General features: G+C 38.8%; 1 protein-coding gene across 1 annotated transcript in view; it reads right to left on the minus strand.

Annotated features, from left to right (window-relative positions):
- LOC121858372 (beta-1,4-glucuronyltransferase 1-like) overlaps nt 1–23056 on the minus strand; it is a 38777-nt gene extending 15721 nt beyond the window's left edge. The window contains exons 1-5 of the mRNA XM_042354814.1: nt 22586–23056; nt 21616–21765; nt 8552–8762; nt 2529–2581; nt 1918–1969 (exon numbers count right to left, since the gene is read on the minus strand). Of these exons, the coding sequence (XP_042210748.1) occupies nt 1918–1969; nt 2529–2581; nt 8552–8762; nt 21616–21765; nt 22586–23047 (928 nt within the window). The 5' untranslated portion in view covers nt 23048–23056. The remainder of the gene's footprint in view (nt 1–1917; nt 1970–2528; nt 2582–8551; nt 8763–21615; nt 21766–22585) is intronic.
- Between the last annotated feature and the right edge of the window lie 852 nt (nt 23057–23908).

Raw genomic sequence — 23908 nt, forward strand, 5'->3', positions numbered from 1 at the left:
TAGAATGAATGGATTTTTGAGCCCTTTTAAAACAATGATCAACAAACAATGAAGGGTACCCAGGTTTTTGTGCAATGGACTGAATGTGTTTCAGATCTTCATCAATAAATTCAGGGTCACAAATGCGCAAACATCTAAAAAAACATAGCAAAAAACTGACATTTTTGGCAGATTCATGGTGACTCGATAAAAAAATGTATATAACTGTCTAACTGTGTAGGATTTCTGTACACCTTAAATTTATAGTTATGACCATTTCTAATGATAAGCATATCAAGAAATGGAAGGGATCCATTTATTTCTCTTTCAATTTTGAATGTAATACTTAGGACAAGAGCATTAAGCTTGTCTAAAAATTCCAGTGGGTCACTGTTTCTTGGCCAAAGACAAAGAAAATCATCTACATATCTATACCATGGAGGAATTAAGTTCCCTATATTGGGTAGTAATCTAGTCTCAAAAACTCCATATAAATACAGGCTAAATGAACTGAAAGACAATTACCCATGCTCATGCCAAATATTTATTTGTAAAACTTCCCATTTGCTCTAAACACATTGTCAGTAACGCATAACTCTATCAATTTGAGAAATGTATCTTGTTCAATAGTCAAATTTAACAGTTGAAATTTATCTTTAAGAAATGAAAGTATGTCTTTCAATGGTACTCTTGTGAAAAGTGAATTTGCATCAAACTTATTAATTCACATGGTTCATTGTATTTCTTGAGTTTTTCAATTAAATCACTGCTGTTGTGTATATGTGAATCAGATATTTGGCCTGTAAGAGGGGATAGCATCCTAACCACTCACTTGGATAATTTGTACGTAACAGATCTTTTGTAAGCTCACAATAAGTGCTTTTATCACTTAGTAAAGAATTCAGCTTATCATTATAGTCGCTTTTATCGAAAATTACAATAGCATTGGACTTATCAGCCGTAGTAATATGGATATTCACTTTTCTTTTCAAGCTTATCAAGGCTGGTTCAAATCTTTTTGGAATGTTTGAAACAATTTCCTTACGTAAAACACTATGTATACAACCTTTAGGTATGCAAAAATATTCATTTGTAACATCTATCGACTTATTCTTTTCCAGGGTGATTATATCTTTAGCAATAGTAAATGGATTAACGCACCATTGAGTGATAGAAAACTTCCTACCAAAACCAAGCACAAGTTTCTCATTTATCTGTAGGTCATAAGATGATAAGCTTATGAAAAAAATTGGATCACTCTCGTCAAACAGAGCATTTAATTTAGCATTTAACTTCATTTTTTGGACCTTGACAATCCACTAAGAAATTGATATAAAAAATCACGAATGATAAGCCACTTATCAGCACAAACACTGTTTTGCATAAGTACTTTACACATGAGCACTGTGTTTAAATGCCAATTTTACACTATCACTTGAACCCTTCATAAAGGAGTCCAGCAGCACTTTATCCAACTCAGAGAAGACGTGATTGTCCAGATTTCTTAATCTTCTAGGGAAGACAGGATTTTGGAAAAATTTTATCATCTCCGCAATCTTTTAAAAACTTCAACTTGTTTTTCAGACTATGAGCTTTCATCATCTTCGCCCCATCTACAGTAACTTCAAGAAGAGTTTGTTGAAAGCTCATAGTCTCAAAAAAGTGAAAGGTTACAGGGAAATAGTGCTAGGAAATATGACAAACTAAATTAGGAAGGGAGTTAAAACCTAAACGCAACAAAGAGAGGACTCAGAACACGACTAACTTAAATGTCTACTACGCAAACAGTAGAAGTATGAGAAACAAAATGGATGAAATCAGGACGTTGGTATATACGGAAAAAATCGATATAATAGCATTCACAGAAACATGGATAAACCTAGACTCATGTGAGTTACCTGTCGAATACCAAATTGCAGGTTACAAATTATTCCATACCATTAGGCACATTAGGAAAGGAGGCGGAGTAGCAACCTATGTCGGGGATAATCTGAAGTGTGAAATAAATAAGGAAATAAAAGCAGAGCGGAATACAGAAACAATTTGGATAGAATTAATCGATGGTAGAGAAAAATTAATCACAGGAGTAATAAATAGACCTCCTAATCTTGATAGAGTTAATGAGCGACTTATTTGGGATGAAATGCGCAGGGATTCCATACATAGCAAAGTTTGTATAGTAGGCGACTCTAACTTTAGCCAAATAGATTGGATTGACCTTACAATCCAGGACTATATCCTAAGCAAACATATAACCGAACCCTCCCAGGGTAATAATATACTCGATTTTTCTGTCAAATAGAGAAAACCTCATTAGTAATGTCGAGGTAGGGAACGAACTTGCTAACAGAGATCACAAAGAAATTAGATTCCATTTAGAATTTCAGGGCAGCCGGAAGGAAAATTCCACTAACGTCCCAGATTTCAGAAGGGCAAACTTTGATAGTTTGAAAAGTCAGCTGAGAGAAAAGGGTATCACACTTGGGGGTGAATTACATGACTTCACATGAGGTGACCTCACACAATTTACCCACACAGGGCGCTCTTACCTTACCTGGAGACCCGACGGTTGAGGATGGCCAAATAACGATATCTGAGGTTGCTGAATTCCACAACAATTTGACTAATGAGTTACTTAATGCACAAAGGCAGAACATACCATACAGAAAACTAAGATCAAATGTATCAAACTAAAACACGAGAAAAGATTGGACCAATTCAGTCAGATACCGGCGAGCTAACTGATAACGACGGAGAAATGAGTAATAATCTGAATAAATATTTTTCAACAGTTTTCACCACCGAAAATTTAAACATGATACCCGAGGCACCGACTCTATACAGAGATAGTGAATAAAATAAATAAGCGAGATAGTAGTGACTAGTAACGATGTCATTAAGCAAATAGACTAACTAAAGCTGAATAAGTCACCAGGTCCCGATGACATATTTGCCAGAGTATTAAAGGAATGTAAGGAAGAGCTTAATATGTCCTTAGGAAAGTTGTTTAACATGTCCTTAAAAACGGGTGTAGTATTAGAATCCTGGAGGATAGCAAATGTAATACCGATTTTCCAGAAGGGAGATAAATCACAATCCTCTAACTACCGACCAATCAGTCTAACATCAATTGTAGGCAAATTACTGGAAGCAATCATCTCAAACTCTATTCAAAATCACCTGGAGAAGCATAAGTTGATCAATGATGCCCAACATGGCTTCACAAGCGAGCGTTCATGTCTAACTAATATATTAACATTATTTTCATCTGTTTTCGAACCAGTGGACGAGGGGCACAATTATGATGCGCTATATCTCGACTTTAGCAAAGCCTTCGACAGAGTCCCCCACGAAAGACTAATTAGAAAAGTGGAGGCTCATGGCATGAAAGGAGATATTCTAAAATGGATTAGGGCGTGGTTACAGGACAGGAAACAGCAAGTGAGCATTAACGGCACTAAATCCCATTGAAGCAACGTCAGTAGTGGAGTTCCCCAAGGCTCAGTACTCAGACCATTACATAGATATCGGCGTAGACATCAACATAAGTAAATTTGCTGATGCCACTAAAATAGGGCGTGTAATTAAATCTGACGAGGACTCCGCAAAACTACAGGAAGATCTAAAAAAAAAATTCAAATGGTCTGAAAAATGGCATATGAAATTCAATGTGGACAAATGTAAAGTACTCAGTATAAGAGCGCAAACAGGGAAACCAGATAACAGATAAACAACGATTTTATTGAGAAATCCGACTGCGAGAAAGATTTAGGAGTAATGATAAGCAGAAATCTTAAGCCAAGAAAGCAATGTGTATTTGCTCGAAACAAGGCAAATAGAGTACTTGGGTTCATACAAAGGAGTGTTAGTTACAAGACTAGCGAAGTCATCTTAAAACTATATCTTGGGCTTGTGAGACCTCACTTGGATTACGCAGTTCAGGTCTGGTCACCATATTACAGAATGGATATAGAATCCTTGGAAGAAATTCAGAGGAGAATGACAAGACTAATCCCCGGGCATTAGGAACCTTCAGTACAGAGTCAAGTTAAAGCTTCTTAATTTGCACTTCCTCGAAAGACGTAGAGGGAGGGGCGATATGATAGAGGTGTATAAATGGAAGTCAGGGCTGAACAAAGGGGACATTTCCAAGGTACTCAAACTATACAACCAGGAGCGAATTCGTAACAATGATTTTAAATTAGACAAATTTAGATTTAGGCGCGAAATAGGTAAACATTGGTTTGGAAATAGAGTAATGGACGAGTGGAACAAGTTACCAAATATCATCATTAACTCGAATACGCTGGATACCTTCAAACATAGGTTGGGTGGATATATGAGCAATAGAGGTTGGGTGTAAATGGGACTGCCCCATATGGGCCAAGAGGCCCGCTGCAGTTTTCTCCATTCTAATGTTCTTAAAACAGTGTTTGTGTTGATAAATGGCTTATCATTCGTGATTTTGTATATCAATTTCTTATTGAAAGTGACACAGTCCAAAAAAGGAAGTTAAATGCTAAATTAAATGCTCTCTTTAACGAGAGTTACTCGTCTAAACTGAGTGATCCAAAGTTTTCATAAATTTATCATCTTATGACCTACAGCCAAATGAGAAACTTGTGCTTGGTTTTGGTAGGAAGTTTTCTATCACTCAACGGTGCGTTAATCCACTTACTATTGCTAAAGGTATAATCACCCTGGAAAAGAAGAAGTCGATAGATGTTACAAATGAAGATATTTCCATAGCTAAAGGTTGTATACATAGTGTTTTACATAATAAAATTGTTTTAAACATTCCCAAAAGATTTGAACCAACCTTGATAAGTTTGAAAAGAAATGTGAATATCCATATTACTAAGGCTGATAAGTCCAATACTATTGTATTTTTGGATAAAAACGACTATAATTATAAGATGAATTCCTTACCCAGTGATGAAAGCACCTATTGTGAGCTTACAAAAGATCCCCTGGAAAATATTAATAAGTTATCTAATTCTAAAATTAAGGTGTTATCGAAAAAGAACCTAGATCTCATCAAACAGTTCTCTCAAATCAATCCCACTTTACCGTATATGAATTGATTGATCAAAACACATAAACCTAAGAATCCATTACGTCCTATCGTGAGTTCTGTTGGTTCTGTTACGTACAAATTATGCAAGTGGTTGGTTAGGATGTTATCCCCTCTTACAGGCCAAATATCTAATTCACATACACACAACAGCAATGATTTAATTGAAAAACTCAAGAAACACAATGAACCTTGTGAATTAAAAAGCTTTGATGTAAATTCACTTTTCCCTAGAGTACCAGTGAAAGACCTAGTTTCATTTTTTACAGATAAATTGCAAATGTTAGAATTGACTATTGAACATGATACTTTTCTCAAATTGATAGAGTTATGCGTTACTGGCAATGTGTTTAGAGCAAGTGGGAAGTTTTACAAGCAAAAATTTTGGCATGAGCATGGGTAATTGTCTTTCTGCTCCTTTAGCCTGTATTTATATGCAGTTTTTTTGAGGCCTAGAAACAGTGACCCACTGGAAATTTTAGACAAACTTAATGCTCTTGTCCCAAGTATTACATTAAAAATTGAAAGAGAAATAAATGGATCTCTTCCATTTCTTGATATGCTTATCATTAGAAATGGTCATAACTATAAATTTAAGGTGTACAGAAAGCCTACACAGATAGACAGTTTTATACATTTTTTATCGAGTCACCATGAATCTGCCAAAATGTCAGTTTTTTCTGCTATGTTTTTGAGGTGTTTGCGTATTTGTGACCCTGAATTTATTGATGAAGAACTGAAACACATTCAGTCCATTGCACAAAAACTTGGGTGCCCTTCATTGTTTTAAAAGGGCTAAAAAAATCCTTTCATTTTACTTAAACCACGCAAATTCCTACATTTAAGAATATTTTGACTACCTTATCGCAATGAATTTGTCCCGTAAGTTCAGTCCCTTAAATTATTAAATATTAATGTAGTTTTTAAGTATGACTCAACTATTACTAATATATTAATCAAGAATAGCCCAACCTTGAATGAAAATGGAAGTGTTTACTGCATTCCATGTAGCAAATGAAATGGAAATTATGTAGGACAGACTGGGAAAGCATTACAACTCAGAATTTAACAGCCCAACTACAATATTAGAACAGCATCTGAAAGCAGTGCACTGTTCATTCATGTTAGGAACAATAATTATCCCATAGATTGGGAAAACAGCTTAGTAAGACTTCTGGTTGAAGCAAGTTTGATTTGGGAATTAAATTCTATAATCCGTAGTGATGGTCAGTACAAAGCTGATGATATGTTACACAAATTTATTTGTCAGTGGCCCAAGGTTAAAAATGCTTTGAAAGCATTAGAGTTAGACGTAGGATAAATGATTAGTGGGTCCCACATTTTTGACCTGACTTAACATGTCTAGTTACGTCGTCCTTTCTTTTAAGCTTCTTTGTGTGTGTGGTGGTGTTGGTGTGCGGATTAGTGGATGTCGTATTTATGACCTGACTTTATGTTTAGTAAGGTCACCCTGTGTACTTAAGCCTCTTTCGGTCCATTGTAATTACGTTGCCTCTGAAGATGTCTTGAATAAAGACGAAAGCTAAGGTGCTCCATTGTTTTCCTTTTTCCTGCGTGATTTTATCAAGATACACACACACACACACACACACACACATATATATATATATATATATATATATATATATATATATATATATATATATATATATATATATATATATATATATATATATATATATATATATATATATATATATATCTTGATAAAAACAACGGAGCACCTTAGCTTTCGTCTTTATTCAAGACATCTTCAGTTGCCTCTGATGATGTCTTGAATAAAGACGAAAGCTGTTTCCCTTTTCCCGTGTGATTTTATCAAGATTTATCTTATCCACGTTTTCATTGTGGATCTACATGAAATATATATATATATATATATATATATATATATATATATATATATATATATATATATATATATATATATATATATATATATATATAACATAAGAAAATAAGGAGTCTGCAATAGGCCGGTTGGCCTGTGCATGGCAGCTCCTGTCGAGAGTTACTACCACTCTCTATCATCCATGAATCTATCTAGCCTCCTTTTGAAACTTTCCAGAGTTCCCGCACTTACTACAAAGTTGCTAAGCTTGTTCCACTCGTCCACCACCCTATTTGTGAGCCAGTTTCTTCCTATCTCCCTCCAAAACCTAAACTTATCCAACTTGATTCCGTTGCTCCGAGTCCTATCCTGCTCGGATATTATAAGAACTTTATCTATATCCCCTTTATTGATTCCTGTCACCCACTTAAATACTTCTATCATATCTCCCCGCACTCTTCGTCTTTCTAGGGAATGCAAGTTAAGTTTCTTTAGCCTATCCTGATATGGAAGGTTTCTAAGTCCCGGAATCATTTTCGTCATTCTTCGCTGCACCGACTCTAGTGAATTTATATCCATTCTATAATAGGGGCACCAGAACTGAACCGCATAATCGAGGTGTGGCCTGACTAGCGCAAGATATAGTTGCAATAAGACCTCTGCACTCTTGTTACTTACACTTCTAGATATAAAATCCAATACTCTGTTTGCCTTATTTCGAACATTAACGCACTGTTTTCTAGGCCGTAGGTCCGGGCTTACAAGTACCCCTAGGTCTCTTTCACAAGTCGACTTCTCTAGGTTGATATTGTTAAGGCTGTGTACATTATAAGTATTTGTTCTTCCAATATTAAGTACGCTGCACTTGCTGGTGTTGAATTTCAATTGCTATTTTTCAGACCACCCCTGCAGTTTATTTAGATCCTCCTGTAATGCATTTGCATCCTGCCCTGAATTAATTTTCCGCCCTATTTTGGTGTCATCCGCAAACTTGCTTATGTCACTGCTGATCCCAGTATCTAGGTCGTTTATGTAGATTATGAACAAGAGTGGGCCTAGTACTGACCCCTGGGGAACCCCACTGGTTATACGGCCCCACTCAGATTTAACACCTTCTACGCTGACCCTCTGCGTTCTATCAGTGAGCCATGATTTTTCCAATTTATAACTTTCCCCTCGATACCATGAGCCTTAATTTTTCTCAGAAGCCTCTGATGCGGTACCCCAACTTGAATCCGTTGCTCCGAGTCCTATCCTGCTCGGATATTATAAGAACTTTATCTATATAGGAGGGAGATAGGAAGAAATTGGCTCACAAATAGGGTGGTGGACGAGTGGAACAAGCTTAGCAACTTTGTAGTAAGTGCGGGAACTCTGGAAAGTTTCAAAAGGAGGCTAGATAGATTCATGGATGATAGAGAGTGGTAGTAACTCTCGACAGGAGCTGCCATGCACAAGCCAACCGGCCCATTGCATACTCGTTATTTTCTTATGTTCTTATATATATATATATATATATATATATATATATATATATATATATATATATATATATATATATATATATATATATATATATATATATATATATATATATATATATATATATATATATATATATATATATATTTATATTTTTTTTTTACTCTCGCCTGGGATAAAATTGATGGAAGGATACAGCTCGATATCAGAAGGAAAGACGAAATAGGTCTGAGAAGCTTGTCTGGCAACGTTCCTCCCCACGTTGACTGGGTAGAGGAGCTGTTTCGTTTTCCTGAAGGTGGTGATGTTGGTCCATCTCGGAATATCTGACGTGCAGTTCACTACTCTTTGTAAGAGGGCCTCACTCGGTGGTACCTTAGATAAACAATGGTATATTTTTGTTTTTATTTCTCTGTCTGTGTATATTCATTTGTTTTTGTTGACGTCTCTGAGATATAAAGTACTACAATGGCACTTTCGGCCAGGTAAGGTATTATTTTGAAGCTCTTCAAGTAGGAGAGAATGTTACACGATAAATTTACACACACACATACACGCACACATACTACTACTTCTTTGCTGTCACTCGCAATCAAGTATGACGAACATCCAAACTATGAGAAAATGATATGACATTATTAATGATGGCATCTTCGTTGCTGAGTTTTAAGGTGACTAAAGAGGCCGATACGGGACCGGAAAGGTCGTTCACAGATGTTGCACAAATGGAAGGCTACATCCATTGCAGGACGGGCAGCGGCAGCGTCTTTCCGGTGCTGGCGCTTGTCTGCCTCAGATTGCAGTCGGGCTAATTCGAATGCATTGACACCTTCTTGTGTAGTGCTCCCCAGAGAATAGTGGTGTGGAGTGATCGTCTCCCAGGTGAGGGGGTCGATTTGGCACTTTTTCAGGTTTCTCTTAAGACTATCCTTATACCTTTTCAGCTGCCTGTAAGCGTTATGTTTACTATTTGTTAGGCAACTATAAAGTAGCTGCTTTGGCAGTCTACTGTCGCCCATGTGGGTAACATGACCAGACAGACGTAGTTGTTCATGGATAATGGTAGATTCGATGCTCTTACAGTAGGTGTCAGCGATAATACTAGTATTTGTTCTCTTGTCTTCCCAGCAAACTCGGAGGATGGAACGTAGACTACGTTGGTGAAAGTTTTCAAGTGCCTTGAGGTGCCACCGGTACGTGACCCATGTCTCGCTGCCATATAGCAGGGTGGGGAGGACCACTTCTTGATATACGTGAAACTTTCTATATAATTTCAGCTCACTCCAGCTGAAGACACGGGTACGGAGTCTGTCAAAGGCTTGTTATACATATTTGATCCGTTGTTGAATCTCTTTATCGATGTCCGCGGTGGTGGACAGTTGGGAGTCGCGATACTGGATGGATGGTGGAGGTGTGTCTGAACAATGGGCAGGTTGAAAGAGAATCTGAGTCTTACTTAAATTCATCTCAAGGCCGAAGTGTGCATATGCATCTGCTCAGGTGTTCAGATCCTGTAGGTTGCGTTCAGTGTGAGCGATAAGGGTGAGGTCGTCTGCATACTGAAGTTCAGTAATGGAAGCTGCCGACACCTTTGTTCTTGCCTGGAGTCGTCTTATGTTGAAAAGATCCTTCATCCGGTACTCGATGTCCACCCCGCCGGCACTGGCACGAGTAAGGAAAACAGCCAAGAAAATGGAAAAGAAAGTTGGTGCCAGTACACATCCTTGCTTTACCCCCGTTTGGATGGGAAAGAACTCAGACTGGGTGCCATTGACGCAGGAGACTGCCGTGTATGCCATAGTGAAGTTGCCTCGTAATGGCGATGAATTTTCGTGGGCAGCCAAAACGGCTGAGGGTCTGCCAGAGGGCTTCCCTGTTGACCGAGTCGAAAGTCTTGGTCAGGTCGATGAAGGCCGTGCACCTGTATCGATGTCATTGCAAATACCTACAATTGATTTAGATTCTCTTGCTGTATGTGCGTCTAGATTGGGCGATTACGCTGTGTTGCACAACCGAAAGGTTAGTAAATCGGTTAAAAGTCCAGTCAGATTTGATCACATTGATCCAGATGTGTTTGGACAGTTGCTATCCCAGTGTGACCAGCCCTTGCTAGATGGAGACTTAGACTTAGATGTGACCACCCGTGATGTGTGTGACACGCTGTATGAGTGTGCACGTGCATCTAGGGTACGCGACACGGTTTGCCAACCATGATGTAGCCATGGGTAGGTGGGAGTGCCTGCTTGAGGATAATGATGATGCCCAGTTGTGGCGTGCAATTAACTGGCGTGGAGAATTGAACAACGCTCCCACCTAGGCACGAGCTACCACTCTATCCACTGATCAGGATTTTAAAAAACATTTTTAGCAGATTTTTAACCCTCCTGATATTATAGAACATGACCTTGATGAACTGCACAGCAATGTTTATATTCCGTTGTTAGATGACCCAATATCTCCCCGAGTGGTGTTTCATCAAGTTAAAACATTGAAATGCAATAAAGCTTGTGGACCCGACGGGGTGCCACCAGGATTGTTCAAGCGGTTACCCGCGGCACGGATTGTGTCAATTGCAGTGTTATTTAATAGTGTGCTTTTGTCTGTCACGTATCCGTCATCCTGGATGACAGCAGGGTTATCTGTTATTTTTAAACGAAGTTTACGCTCAATAATAACAAATTATCGCGGCACTAGCGTGATCATTTCTATTGCTAAGCTTTAAGACATGATATTGTGCGATAGGCTTTGTAAGTGGTTCTTTCCTTACCGAAAATAAGCTGGCAATCAGGCAGGTAGGGGATGCCTAGAACATATTGTTACGTTGCGCCTGCTTACAGACCTAGCTAGGAGGAAGAAATTTAAATTGTTCGTCACATTTGTCGATTTTACGCAGGCGTATGATAGGGTCCCGAGAAATGTATTATTTTTAACGTTAAAACAGTTAGGTCGTGGCATGAATATGTTATTTGGTAACTAACTGCATTGTTGGCACTGCACTCGTCACCGCCACTGTAGGAGTGCGCCAAGGGTCCCCCCCTACATCCTGCCTCCTATTTGTGATCTTTGTTAACAATCTAATCAGAATGATTAAACAGAACTGCGGTGTAGACGGTTTCCTCGCCTGGTTATATGTACAGTCACAATCCAAAGTTTCGACACCCCCCTGGCTGGGTGTTCGCCAAGGCCAGGGTTGCGGTTAGGCTGGGTGATCGGACGCAGACATTCCACCACCACAGCACACGAGCATGGAAGAAAATATTTACGAATTTTGACATGACATGCACTTGCATAACAAAATTTCATTCATAACATTGTTGGCACACATAACAATAGCAAGTTAGGCGTGAGGCATGAGAAACCTGGCCTGTTCTCGACCCAGTTATGAAATATGAATATTGATAAACATTACGTGTTGATGGACGAAAAGTATCGTGATACTACTACAGACAAAGAATAAGTCCCATCACAAAGATGCGCATTAACAGTCAATAATCACAGTAGTATCATTATATGAAAATATGAAGTGAAATTTAAAAAATAAAAGCAGCAGTAGACAGGAAACAAGGCAAGTGACCCAGAAGTAGTCACTAATGATGACACACGGCCAGGCATCTGCGCTGAGGGTCGAGGTCTTCGGCAAAGTCGCTGCTCCGGACCAGACAAAAATTGTTTGGGTGATTAATGTGAATTTAAAAATTCCAACCTAAAGTACTCCAATGTAGTTACTGATACACCATTAAATATTGTAAACATGACTATATGAATTATACATGTATAGGCCTCACCTTGTTGACTGACTGCTCACTCCCTCTTGACGAAATTCGGCCGCCGGCCACCCTTTATATATGCTGCCCTGATGATTCATATGTATTACGTGGACTAGCATCTAGTGCAGGGGTTTTCAACCAGGGGGGAATTTCCCCCCTCAGGTTTCCAGGGAACTGATACTAATGTGGAAAAAATAAAGGATTTTCAGTATTATATGCATATTATTTGGAATGCACTTTTTGAGGCAGACAATCTTGGAAAGGAGGGGGGAATGACATTCTGACATATGGTGAAAGGGGTGCATGGGGCAAACAAGGTTGAGAACCACTGATCTAGTGGTTCCAAGCCAGTGTTTTGGGACCGGGTAAAGTTTTTCATGCTCCAATCTTAACATATTATTGTTATGTGTGGCAACAATGTTATGAATGCATTTGTTATGCAAGTTCATGCTCTGTCAAAGCTCGTAATAAGTTCCTTCCTGCGCTTGTGTGCTATGAGTCTCGGAGTGTTGTGGTGGTGGAATATGAACTTCACCATCGTAGTGTCTCGTTACTACATTGCTGAACTCGTCTGCGTCCGATCACCCAGCCTTACCTCAACCCTGGCCTCGGCGAACACCCAGCCAGGGCGGTGTCGAAACTCTGGATTGTGACTGTTCTTGTCCTTATAAGTGACACGGTGCTGCTGTCAACGACCAGATATGGCATGGTAAATAAAATAAAATTACTTAACCAATATTGTATTTTTCATGGTATGAAAATTGACATAGATAAGCCAAGTTTTTCGCTATAAATGAGAGTGAGGCTGATAAACAAGCATTGGCTGTTGATGGTGTGTGACCAGTACATGCATTTGGGCAGCAATTAAAGTTCATGTGCAAGTTTAGTTTGTTGCATTTGTAAACAAGAACAATGATATCCCCTTTTATGTCAAGAAAACAGGTAGTTCATGCAGCATTGATGTCCGCCTTGTTATATGGTTGTGAATCATGGTTAAATGATGACGTTACGCCTGTGAATAAACTTTATATGTGGTGTATTAAACAGTTATTAGGTGTCAGGAAAACGACCAGCAATGATTTTTGCATGGTGGAACTTGGTTATACAGTACTCCGTTACGTGCCCTCATAATAGCTGAGCAGCGTAAATTTTTCTCAAGGATATGGACGGGAAGAAGTGAAATTGGTAGACGATCCACTTGCACATGCTATTAATGTTGTATTAAGCCTTAATACACCCACGTCACGATATGTACGCGATCTTTTATTTAATGATATTGATGATGTTCAAATAGCCTTACACACTCTGAAACAGAAACTATCAAACTCAGACTCAAGGAGAGTATAATTATACAAGACTATGAAGCAAAATTTTGATGTTCATGCAATCTATAATACAAAGATAAAGGTGAATGAGCTAAAACGAGAATCGTGGACACGAATGAGAGTGAGTGCCCATTCCCTCGCAGTAGAGGAGGGGCGCTGGAACAGACAAGTTAGTCTGCCCATTGAAGAGAGAATGTGTTCATGTGGTGTTATTCTTTCTGAATGACATGTTGTTGAAGAGTGCCCCGGAACAATAGATATATGCCATCAATATAGTATCTCAACTTTTGTAAATTGCTATATGAAAGAACGGATTATGAAACTGTTTGTCGTGCAGTCCATCGAATGCTTCATGTATATAGTTAGAAGTCACAGGGACATACATTACCCACAACAATTTTGTTTATTTTAGTTTATTTTACTTGTAGTTAATTTTTTTTTATTTATTTACTCGTGGTTTTCATCTGTTTTTTTGTGTTACTGGTTGAATCAGTGAAGTTGTATGAATGTTTGATGTTTTAAAGCATTTGCATTTGGACCATTTCATGTAAAATTTTAGTGTAAACTCTATATTCATAATTTGTTCTCAATAAAATATCTGTCTATCTGTCGGGCAGCAAAGATCATGTCAGTGGTGCCACCTGATGGTCTAAACCCACATTGAAATTCTGGAGAAAGTTTTCCGCCTCAGAAAGAAGTTTATTTAGGAAAACACGGGCGATAATCTTGCCAGCTTTAGATGGCAGCGAGATCCTGCCGTAGTTGCCACAGTCTTATAAATATTGATGATGGAGATGACAATATGGTCAGAGGCACCAAACATTCGATTGGCGGATTATCAGGGGTTAAGAAGGTACCTAGGTGAGGTCGCCTGGAAACAGTCAGGTCAGTCCCCAGTAGGAACGGGTGAGGTCATAGGTGACACAACAATTGATCATGACTATAATATATTCACTCTTATACTACATAAAGCACAAGAACAAAATATACCATACAGAATAAATAGGTCAAATAAGAATGAGCCAAGGTGGATAACCAAAAAACCTAAACATGACATAGGAATAAAGAAAGGAATTTATAAGAAATTAAAGGGAAGGGAGGAGCAGCTCAGAAATAGGTATAATGAACTATCTAGGAATGTTAAGAAAAATGTAAGGAAGGCAAAGAGGGACTACGAAATCAGGATAACAAGAGAATCCAAAGCGAATCCCAAGGGATTTCTCCAGGTATATAGGACAAAGGTCAAGGACAAAGTGGGGCCTTTAAGGTTAGAGAGAGGAGAAGTGATTGATGATAGTGAGAAAATAAACAAAGCATTAAACAGCTACTTCTTATCAGTTTTCCCAGAAGAAATTCACGAGGAAATTCCAAAGGTGGAACTGATATTTAGGGGAAATGAAGAACACTAATTAAAGAATATCACTATCAGAAAAGAAGATGTTCTTAAGAAGATAAATTTATTAAAGAAGACAAAATCCCCAGGGCTTGATGAAATTTTCCCTCGAGTTTTAAGAACAAAAGAACATAAGAATGGAGGACACTGCAGCGGGCCTATTGGCCCATACTGGGCAGTCCCATTTACACCCAACCCCTATTGCTATTATAAACATCCAACATATGTTTGAAGCTAACCAGCATATTCGAGTTAATGATGATATTTGGTAACTTGTTCCATTCATCCACTACTCTGTTTCCAAACCAGTGTTTACCTATTTCGCCCCTAAACCTAAGTTTGTCTCATTTAAAACCATTGGTATGAGTTCGCTCCTGGTTGGATAATTTGAGTACCTTTGTAATATCCCCTTTGTTTAGCCCTGACTTCCATTTATACACCTCTATCATGTCGCCCCTCGCTCTACGTCTCTTGAGGGAGTGCAAATTAAGATGCTTTAACCTCTCTCTGTACTCAAGGTTCCTAATGCCCGGGATTAGTCTTGTCATTCTCCTCTGGATTCTTTTCAAGGATTCTATATCCATTCTGTAATACAGTGACCAGAACTGAACTGCGTAATCCAGGTGAGGTCTCACAAGCACAAGACATAATCTTAAGATGACCTTGCTAGTCTTGTAACTAACACTCCTTTGTATGAACCCAAGTACTTTAATAGACTTGTTAAGAGCAAAAACACATTGTTTACTTGGCTTAAAATTCCTACTTATCATTACTCCTGAGTCTCTCTCACAGTCGGATTTGACAATGGCATCGTTGTTCATCTGGTAACTGGTTTCCCTGTTTACATCTCCTATACTGAGTACTTTACATTTGTCCACATTGAATTTCATCTGCCATTTTTCAGACCATTCGAAAAATTTGTTTAGTTCTTCCTGTAGTTTGCGGAGTCCTCGTCAGATATAATTACAGCAAATTTACTTATGTTGCTGTCTATGCCGATATCTATGTCGTTTATGTATATAATAAATAATAATGGTCCAAGTACTGAGCCTTGGGGAACTCCACTAGTGACATTGCTCCAATGGGATTTAGTGCCGTTAATCCTCACTCGCTGATTCTTGTCCTGTAACCACTACCTAATCCATTTTAGAATATTACCTTTCATGCCATGTGCTTCTACTTTTCTTATTAGTTTTTCGTGGGGGACTCTGTCGAAGGCTTTGCTAAAGTCGAGATATACCACAGCATAATTGTGCTCCTCATCCACCGATTCGAAAACTGATGAAAAGAATGTTAATAGATTAGTTAGACATGAACGCCCGCTTGTGAAGCCATGCTGGGAATCATTGATCAATTTGTGCTTCTCCAAGTGGTTTCGAATAGAGTTTGAAATGATTGTTTCCAGTAATTTGCCTACAATTGATGTTAGACTGATTGGACGGTAGTTAGAGGATAGTGATCTATCCCCCTTCTTGAAAATCGGTATTACATTCGCTATTCTCCAGGATTCTGGTACTACACCTGTTTTTTAGGACATGTGAAGCAACTTTGTGAAGGGCATACTTAGCTCTTCCTTATATTCCTTTAATACTCTGGCAAATATCTCATCGGGACCAAGTGACTTATTAGGCTTTAGTTTGTCTATTTGCTTACTAACATCGTTACTAGTCACTACTATCTCCCTTAATTTGTTTTCTTACTTATCTCTGAATAGAGCCGGAGCCTCAGGTATCATGTTTAAATTTTCGGTGGTGAAAACTGTTGAAAAATATTTATTCAGATTACTGCTCATTTCTCCATCGTTATTAGTTTGTTCATCGGTATCTGACTGTATTGGCCCAATCTTTTCTCGTGTTTTAGTTTGATACATTTGCTATCCTGAGCTCATTATTCCTCTTTGCTTTCCTTATCTCGGTTTTAACCCTACCGGCCAATACCTTATAATAATCCCGGAGGTAAATTTCGCCACGATTTATCCTCCTACCTATAGCCTTCCTTTCACCAATAATGTTCTTTATGTAATTATTTATCCATTTAAGGTCATTGTTGTTTGATATGAGTTTTTTGTATGGTATGTACTGCCTTTGTGCATTAAGTAACTCATTATTTAAATTGTCGTGGAACTCGGCAACCTCAGATCTCGTTATGAGGTCGGTTTCAACCGTCAGGTCCATGTAGTTCACCCCCAAGAGTTATGCCCCTTCTCTCAACTGCCTCTTCAAACTATCAAAATTTGCCCTTCTGAAATCTGGGACTTTTGTGAAAATTTCCTTACAGCTGCCCTGAAAATCTAACTGGAATCTAATTTCTTTGTGATCACTGTTTCCAAGTTCGTTCCCTACCTCTACATTATAATGAGGTTTTCTCTGTTTGACCAAACTAAATCGAGTATATTATTACTCCGGGTGGGTGGGTGGGATCGGTTATACGTTGAATTAGGAAACAGTCCTGGATCGTTTCAAGAAAATCCTCTGATTCTGAGTTACCCGTAAGGTCAATCCAATCTATTTGGCCAAGGTTAACGTCGCCTACTATACAGACTTTGTTGTGTATGGAAGCCCTGCGCATTTCATCCCAGATAAGTTGCTCATTAACTCTATCAAGATTGGGAGGTCTATATATTACTCCTGTGATTAATTTATCCCTACCGTCGATTAATTCTATCCAAATTGTTTCTGTATTCCGCTCAGTTTTTATTTCCTGATTTATTTCACACTTCAGATTATCCCTGACATAGATTGCTACTCCGCCTCCTTTCCTAATCTGCCTATCGGTATGGAATAATTTGTAACCTGCAATTTGGTATTCGACAGGTAACTCACGTGAGTCTAGGTTGAACCATGTTCCAGTGAATGCTATTATATCGAATTTTTCGGTACATGCCAAGGCCTTAATATCATTCATTTTGTTTCTCATACTTCTACTGTTCGCGTTGTAGACATTTAAGTTAGTCGTGTTTTGAATCCTTTGCCGCGTTTATGTTTTAACTCGCTGTCTAATTCAGTTTTGTCATCATTCTTAACACTATTTCCCTGTAACCTTTTACTTTGTTTACCCGCTCCCACTGCAGTCTCCGCCACCCCCGTGCTCACATGTTCCCCTAGCAGTTTAAAGACTTCTACATCTTTTGGACCGCCCTTTCGAGAGTCCCAGCCAGGGTTGCTACTCCTTCCCTATACAGATGCACCCCATCCCTAGCATAAAGGTCCCTTTTGCCGTAGAAGTTGTCCCAGTTGTCAATGAATGGGACTAATATTGACTTGCAATATCTGTCAAGATGGCCGTTGACACCAACTGCCGTTGACAACCATTCATTTCCAACTCTCCTTCTAGGCAGGACACCACATATGATAGGGATCTCTCCCTTAGACCTAACATATTCTATAGCTGTCTTGAACTTATCAAGAAGCTCCTCACTCCTACACCAGCCAATACCATTGCCTCCTGCACTAAGGCAGATAATGGATTTGTTCCCATTACCAGACAAGATATTGTCCATCCTGTCAACTATATCCCCCACCCCAGCCCCTGGCAAACACACCCTCATCCTATTTTTATCTTTACTGCAAAAAGCTCTGTCCAAGTACCTTACCTGTGAGTCACCAACAATTAAAGTTTTTATACCTTACTTGTCAGCCTTGTCCCTGACTATACTAACGTCCAATTCATCTATCGAGGGACTGAAAGAGTTGGTACACTTAGCTGCTGTTGTCGTTGTTGTCGTATCCTTGGTGTGTGTTTTCATGACTAGTTTGGTTGTCCCTCTCCTCACAACCTTCCATTCGCTTGAGTTTTCGTCATTCACCAGCTTTCCTTGCCTCGTTTCTTCCTTCACCTTTGCTATCTCTTCTTTTAATTTCAAGGTATCTTCCTTGGCCCTCTCCAACTTGGCCCTCAGAAGGGCACAGCCCTATTCACAAGTAGCACTTGCCATTACTGACAATTTATCCCCGGGAGCTAAGACGCTGTGACCTTTCCTCCAGCGAGCTCAGAAGACGTAAAAGAAACGTGGAGTATAGTATAGAACTCAGAGCGGACACCGCGTAAATTTATTTACAAAATCATTAGACACCGGAGTTGTGCCAGACTTGTGGAAACAGGCAAATGTAGTACCCATATACCAAAAAGGGAGACAGAGCATCAGCGTCAAATTACCGGACGATTAGTTTGACGTCAGTAGTGGGGATTTTTCTTGAATCAATCAAAGCAAATAGCATTTGATCGCATTTAGAGAAAAGCAAATTAATCTACGACTCTCAACATGGGTTTACAAATGGAAAATCTTGTCTAAGAAATCTGCTGACTTTTTTTAGGAAAGTCTTCGAGGTTGTAGATAATGACGAAAATTACGATGTTATTTATTTAGACTTTAGCAAAGCGTTTGACAGAGTACCACATCAGAGGCTTCTGAGAAAAGTTAAGGCTCATGGTATCGAGGATAAAGTTTTAAATTGGATAAAATCATGGCTCACCGACTGAACACAGAAGGTCAGCGAAGAGGGTGTTAAATCTGAGTGGGGCTGTGTAACCAGTGGGGTTGCCCAGGGGTCAGTACTGGGCCCACTCTTGTTCATAATCTACATATACGATCTAGATACTGGGATCAGCAGTGACATAAGCAAGTTTGAGGATGACACCAAAATAGGGCGGCACGTTAATTCAGGGCAGGATGCAAATGCACTATAGGAGGATTTAAATAAACTGCAGGAGTGTTCAGGAAAATGGCAAATGAAATTCAATACCAGCAAGAGCAGCGTACTTAAAATTGGAAGAACAAATACTGCCAATGTATACAGCCTAAACAACATCAACCTAGAGAAGTCGACTTCTGAAAGAGACTTAGGGGTACTTGTAAGCCCGGACCTATAGCCTAGAAAATAGTGCGTTAATGTTTGAAATAAGGCAAACAGAGTATTTGGTTTTATATCTAGAAGTGTAAGTAATAAGCGTGCAGAGGTCTTATTACAACTATATCTTGTGCTAGTCAGGCCGCACCTCGATTATGCTGTTCAGTTCTGGTGCCCATATTATAGAATCGATATCAATTCACTGGAGTCGGCAGCGAAGAATGAAGAATATGATTCCGGGATTTATTAACCTTTCATATCAAGCTAGATTAAAGAAACTAAACTTTTATTCCCTAGAAAGATGAAGAGTGCGGGGAGATATGATACACGTATTTAAGTGGGTCTAAGGAATCAATAGAGGAGATATAGATAAAGTTCTTATAATATCCAAGCAGGATACGAATCGTAGCAACGGATTTAAGTTGGATAAGTTTAGTTTTAGGAGGGAATTAGGAAGGAACTGGTTCAAAAATAGAGTGGTAGACGAGTAGAACATGCTAGGCAACTTTGTAGTGAGTGCTGGAACACTGGAACGTTTTAAAAGGAGGCTAGATAGATTCATGGATGATATAGAGTGGTAGTACCTCTCGACAGGAGGTGCCATGCACAGGGCAACCGGCCTAGTGCAGACTCCTTATTTTCTTATGTTCTTATTTTATGTTCGTATGTCTTTACGAGCTTGAATGATTTCCTCCTTTTCCCATATATTCACCAGGAGAGAGTGGAGAGAGCTAGTAAGCAGAGGTCCTCCTGCTTTATACACCTCGGCTGGGTTTCCATCAAGCCCTGAGGCTTCATTATTTTTAATTTGTTTGATGGCAGTAGCTACCTCATCCAAGGATGGAGGATAGCTGAGGTGTGTCAGTTCTGGATGCTGAGGGACGTTCTGGGTAGTCAGAACATCCACATCAGCATTTTTGGTTGAACAGCGAATTGTAGTGCTCTTTCCAACGCTGACGGATACTATCTTTGTCTTTAATTAGGGAGTTACCGTCGGATGAGCGGAGGGGGGCTGTGCCATGAGTGATTGGCCCATAAAATGTTTTAGTGCACTTGTAAAATTTGCTCATCTTGTGTTGATCTGCAAGCTTAGCATTTCACATGCTTTACTTTTAAACCAAATCGTTATTTAGTCTGCGAAGTTTGCGCTGGGCCGCCGCTTTTTATTGTGCAAGGTATCAGTTTTGATCTGAGACTGAGGGTTGTTCTGCCAGTCAGTTAATTTAGCACGTTTATCATTGACGAGAACATTAATTTCCAGGTCATTTTCATCAAACCAGTCCTGGTGTATTCTTTTGAGCTGGCCTAGGGTCTCTGCAGATTTTTGGCATGACAGTGTTGAGAATAACCGATTTGGTACTGGAATTTGGGTTGTTTGTTGTCTGGGTGTTTATCAGCCCATGTTTGAGCTGCTCTCTGAAAGCATGTGCTACAGCTGGATCCTCCAGACACCTAGTGTTAAAACCTCTTCTGGAGGCATGTTGCCTTTGCCGTTTTGGGTCGACGTGAAGTGGGACCATAGCTCTAACGAGCCGATGATCAGTGTCGCAGTGGTCGGAGCCACGCAATACTCTGGTACACACACACACACACACACACACACACACACACACTGGCTTTACCCAAAGATACTGAAAATAATTTTACAAGTGTACAAAATAAATAATAGGTAAGTAAATGAAGATGATATCATGCTCTCCATTGTAAGAAACACCAATATAATGATTAGAAGAATAATACCGAGATTAGATTTATTAAAGAATTATTTTTATTATTATTATTATTATTATTATTATTATTATTATTATTATTATTATTATTATTATTATTATTATTATTATTATTATTATTATTATTATTATTATTATTATTATTATTATTATTATTATTACTTACCTGTTTTGGTGTAAAAGAAGTGTGAAAGTAAATGTGGAAGGTAACTTGTTGTTTTATGCGTTGGTCCCAGCACTCACGGAGGTAAAGTATAATGTTGACCGTGGAGTTGAAGTCGTCCCCAGGAGCATACACCGCCACACTAATGGGTCCCTGAAGCATTAGAAAGAAAGCAAATCGGAATAACAAAGTATAAGACGGAACGAAAGGAGATCGCAAGAGCCCTTAAAGATAAAGAAAATGATAAATAAGTAAGAAAAATATATATTTCCTGTGCCTTGTCCCGGGAAGAAATTTTCTTCTGAAACAAATCGATGAAGAAACATAAAAAAAAAGAAAATGTTTTTACAGTTTTTCTCATGATTTGAGCTAAAGGTGATGTAGCATTTGCCTATAACTTTCAGCAAGGATATTACTGCTGATTAGGCTCCATAATGCCTATAATCAAGACCGAGTATACAATAGTAAAAGTATATGTCTACTTTACGGAGGTTTTTAAGTAATTTTCTATTAATAGCTAGAAATTTCTTAACCTTTATTTTATACTTTAATGTGTAAGTCACTCAAAAACTTTCTGTACTTGGTAGGGTCGATGAATTTCAGAATGAACACTGGGACTCCTTTGTCTCGGTAGGATTGTCAAAAATCTTTGTCCGTTCCATCATATTTTATCAACATAATTATGTAAAGATAGTTTTTTGAGTGAATATACTCCATTAACAGAATCTGTATCTTGAAGTGTAGCCACAGTTATCATAACCATCGCTGATACTAAGATGTGGCCTATCTAACATACAACTAAGATCTGATCTATGACAACTCTATCCCGTATTCATTTATGAGGCGGTAACCTGCTCTAAATACGGAAGAAGCTTCATGAACCTGGCATACACACAGGCTATAGGATATCATAGCGTGAAGACGCACTTTAGATTTGGTAATAAGAAGTAAAATTATGAGCATAGTGAATCACCTTCCAGCGTTCGGCGAGGATCTTAAGGTTTTCAAGGTAGGTGAAATCACCATGCGTACTGTAGGTGACCGACTCGTTACACAGAAAGGAGGCTGTGGCAAGAATGTAGTTCTCCAGAATCCAGTAATCACCTCGGTTGTAAGTAATGGGGTGCTTTGGCCAATTGGAACATTCATGCAGTTCTGGATACATCTTGCGCTCCAGGGAGTCCAGTGGCGTCTCCAGTGACAACCCGACAGAAGGAACTGAACCAGGGGTGGTTAGATCCTTAGTGGCTAACTTGGTAACACCACTTGACGTTATTGCCGATTCGTACTGCTTCGACACAAGTAGGCTGTGAGGAGAACTGACTTGGAGTACGTCTGCAGGAGTGGGGGGCGAGGTGTAGACGAACAGGCAGATCACCAACGCAACGTTCAGGAACATTGACGCTCTCGTTAACAACCATCGCGGTGCCGCCATCTTCCTCACCAGACCTGGAATCAGACATAAGATTAGGGACTTGTGAATGTGTGTTTTAGAGAGAGAAAGTCTCTTGTAGAAATTATTAGTTTAAATGTTGGTGTTACGCTTGTACTTATTGACAGCATTGATGCCAAGTTTTTAATGACTGTCATTCTTGTAGTGCCAGCTAAATTCAGAAAAAAACTCTATTTTTGTAATGGCTGTCTAGCTTGTATTGACTGCCAAGCTTGTAGTCACTGCTAAACTTGTAGTGAGCGCCAAGCTTGTAGTCACTGCCAAGTTTATAGACTGTCAACCTTGTAGACACTGCCAAGTAGTCCAGTCAAATTTGCTCGAAAATACGCAAATAGTGGAAAAATTTGTATTAAGATGAAATTTTGCATACATACTCCTGAAGGCTATAGAAATGAATATCAAAGGAGTTCCCCTCCGTTCGGCGGGAGAATTCCCCCTTTTTCATCCCAAAGGCCACCCAAAATGGGGGTCCGATTACTTGTTCGCATTTTCCGGCTAAAATATGCATCAGATGATAATATTTTTATAGAGACAAAAATACTGGAAATATGATTTTAAACAAGATTGCCTTTATTCATTTTTCCCATAGGTTTTACAGTGTTTTTGTAACCCATGTCTGAATTCGGGGGAAACTTTTCGTGTGTAATGAAAAAAAAAAAGATACTCGTGCAAGGTTTCTGAAAATATCTCAAAACGCTCAGTTTTTCATTAAAAATGTATATAGTTGAATTATATATCAGAAAATTCTCTACTCGAATAAATAACAATCAAATTTCTGTAAAACTTTTGAAGCCTTTCCTCATTCGCTAAAAAAATTATTTTCCAGGTATGACTTAGATAACT

This window comes from Homarus americanus, unplaced genomic scaffold (assembly GCF_018991925.1).
Source record: "Homarus americanus isolate GMGI-L3 unplaced genomic scaffold, GMGI_Hamer_2.0 scaffold57980, whole genome shotgun sequence".
Lineage (NCBI taxonomy): Eukaryota > Metazoa > Arthropoda > Malacostraca > Decapoda > Nephropidae > Homarus > Homarus americanus.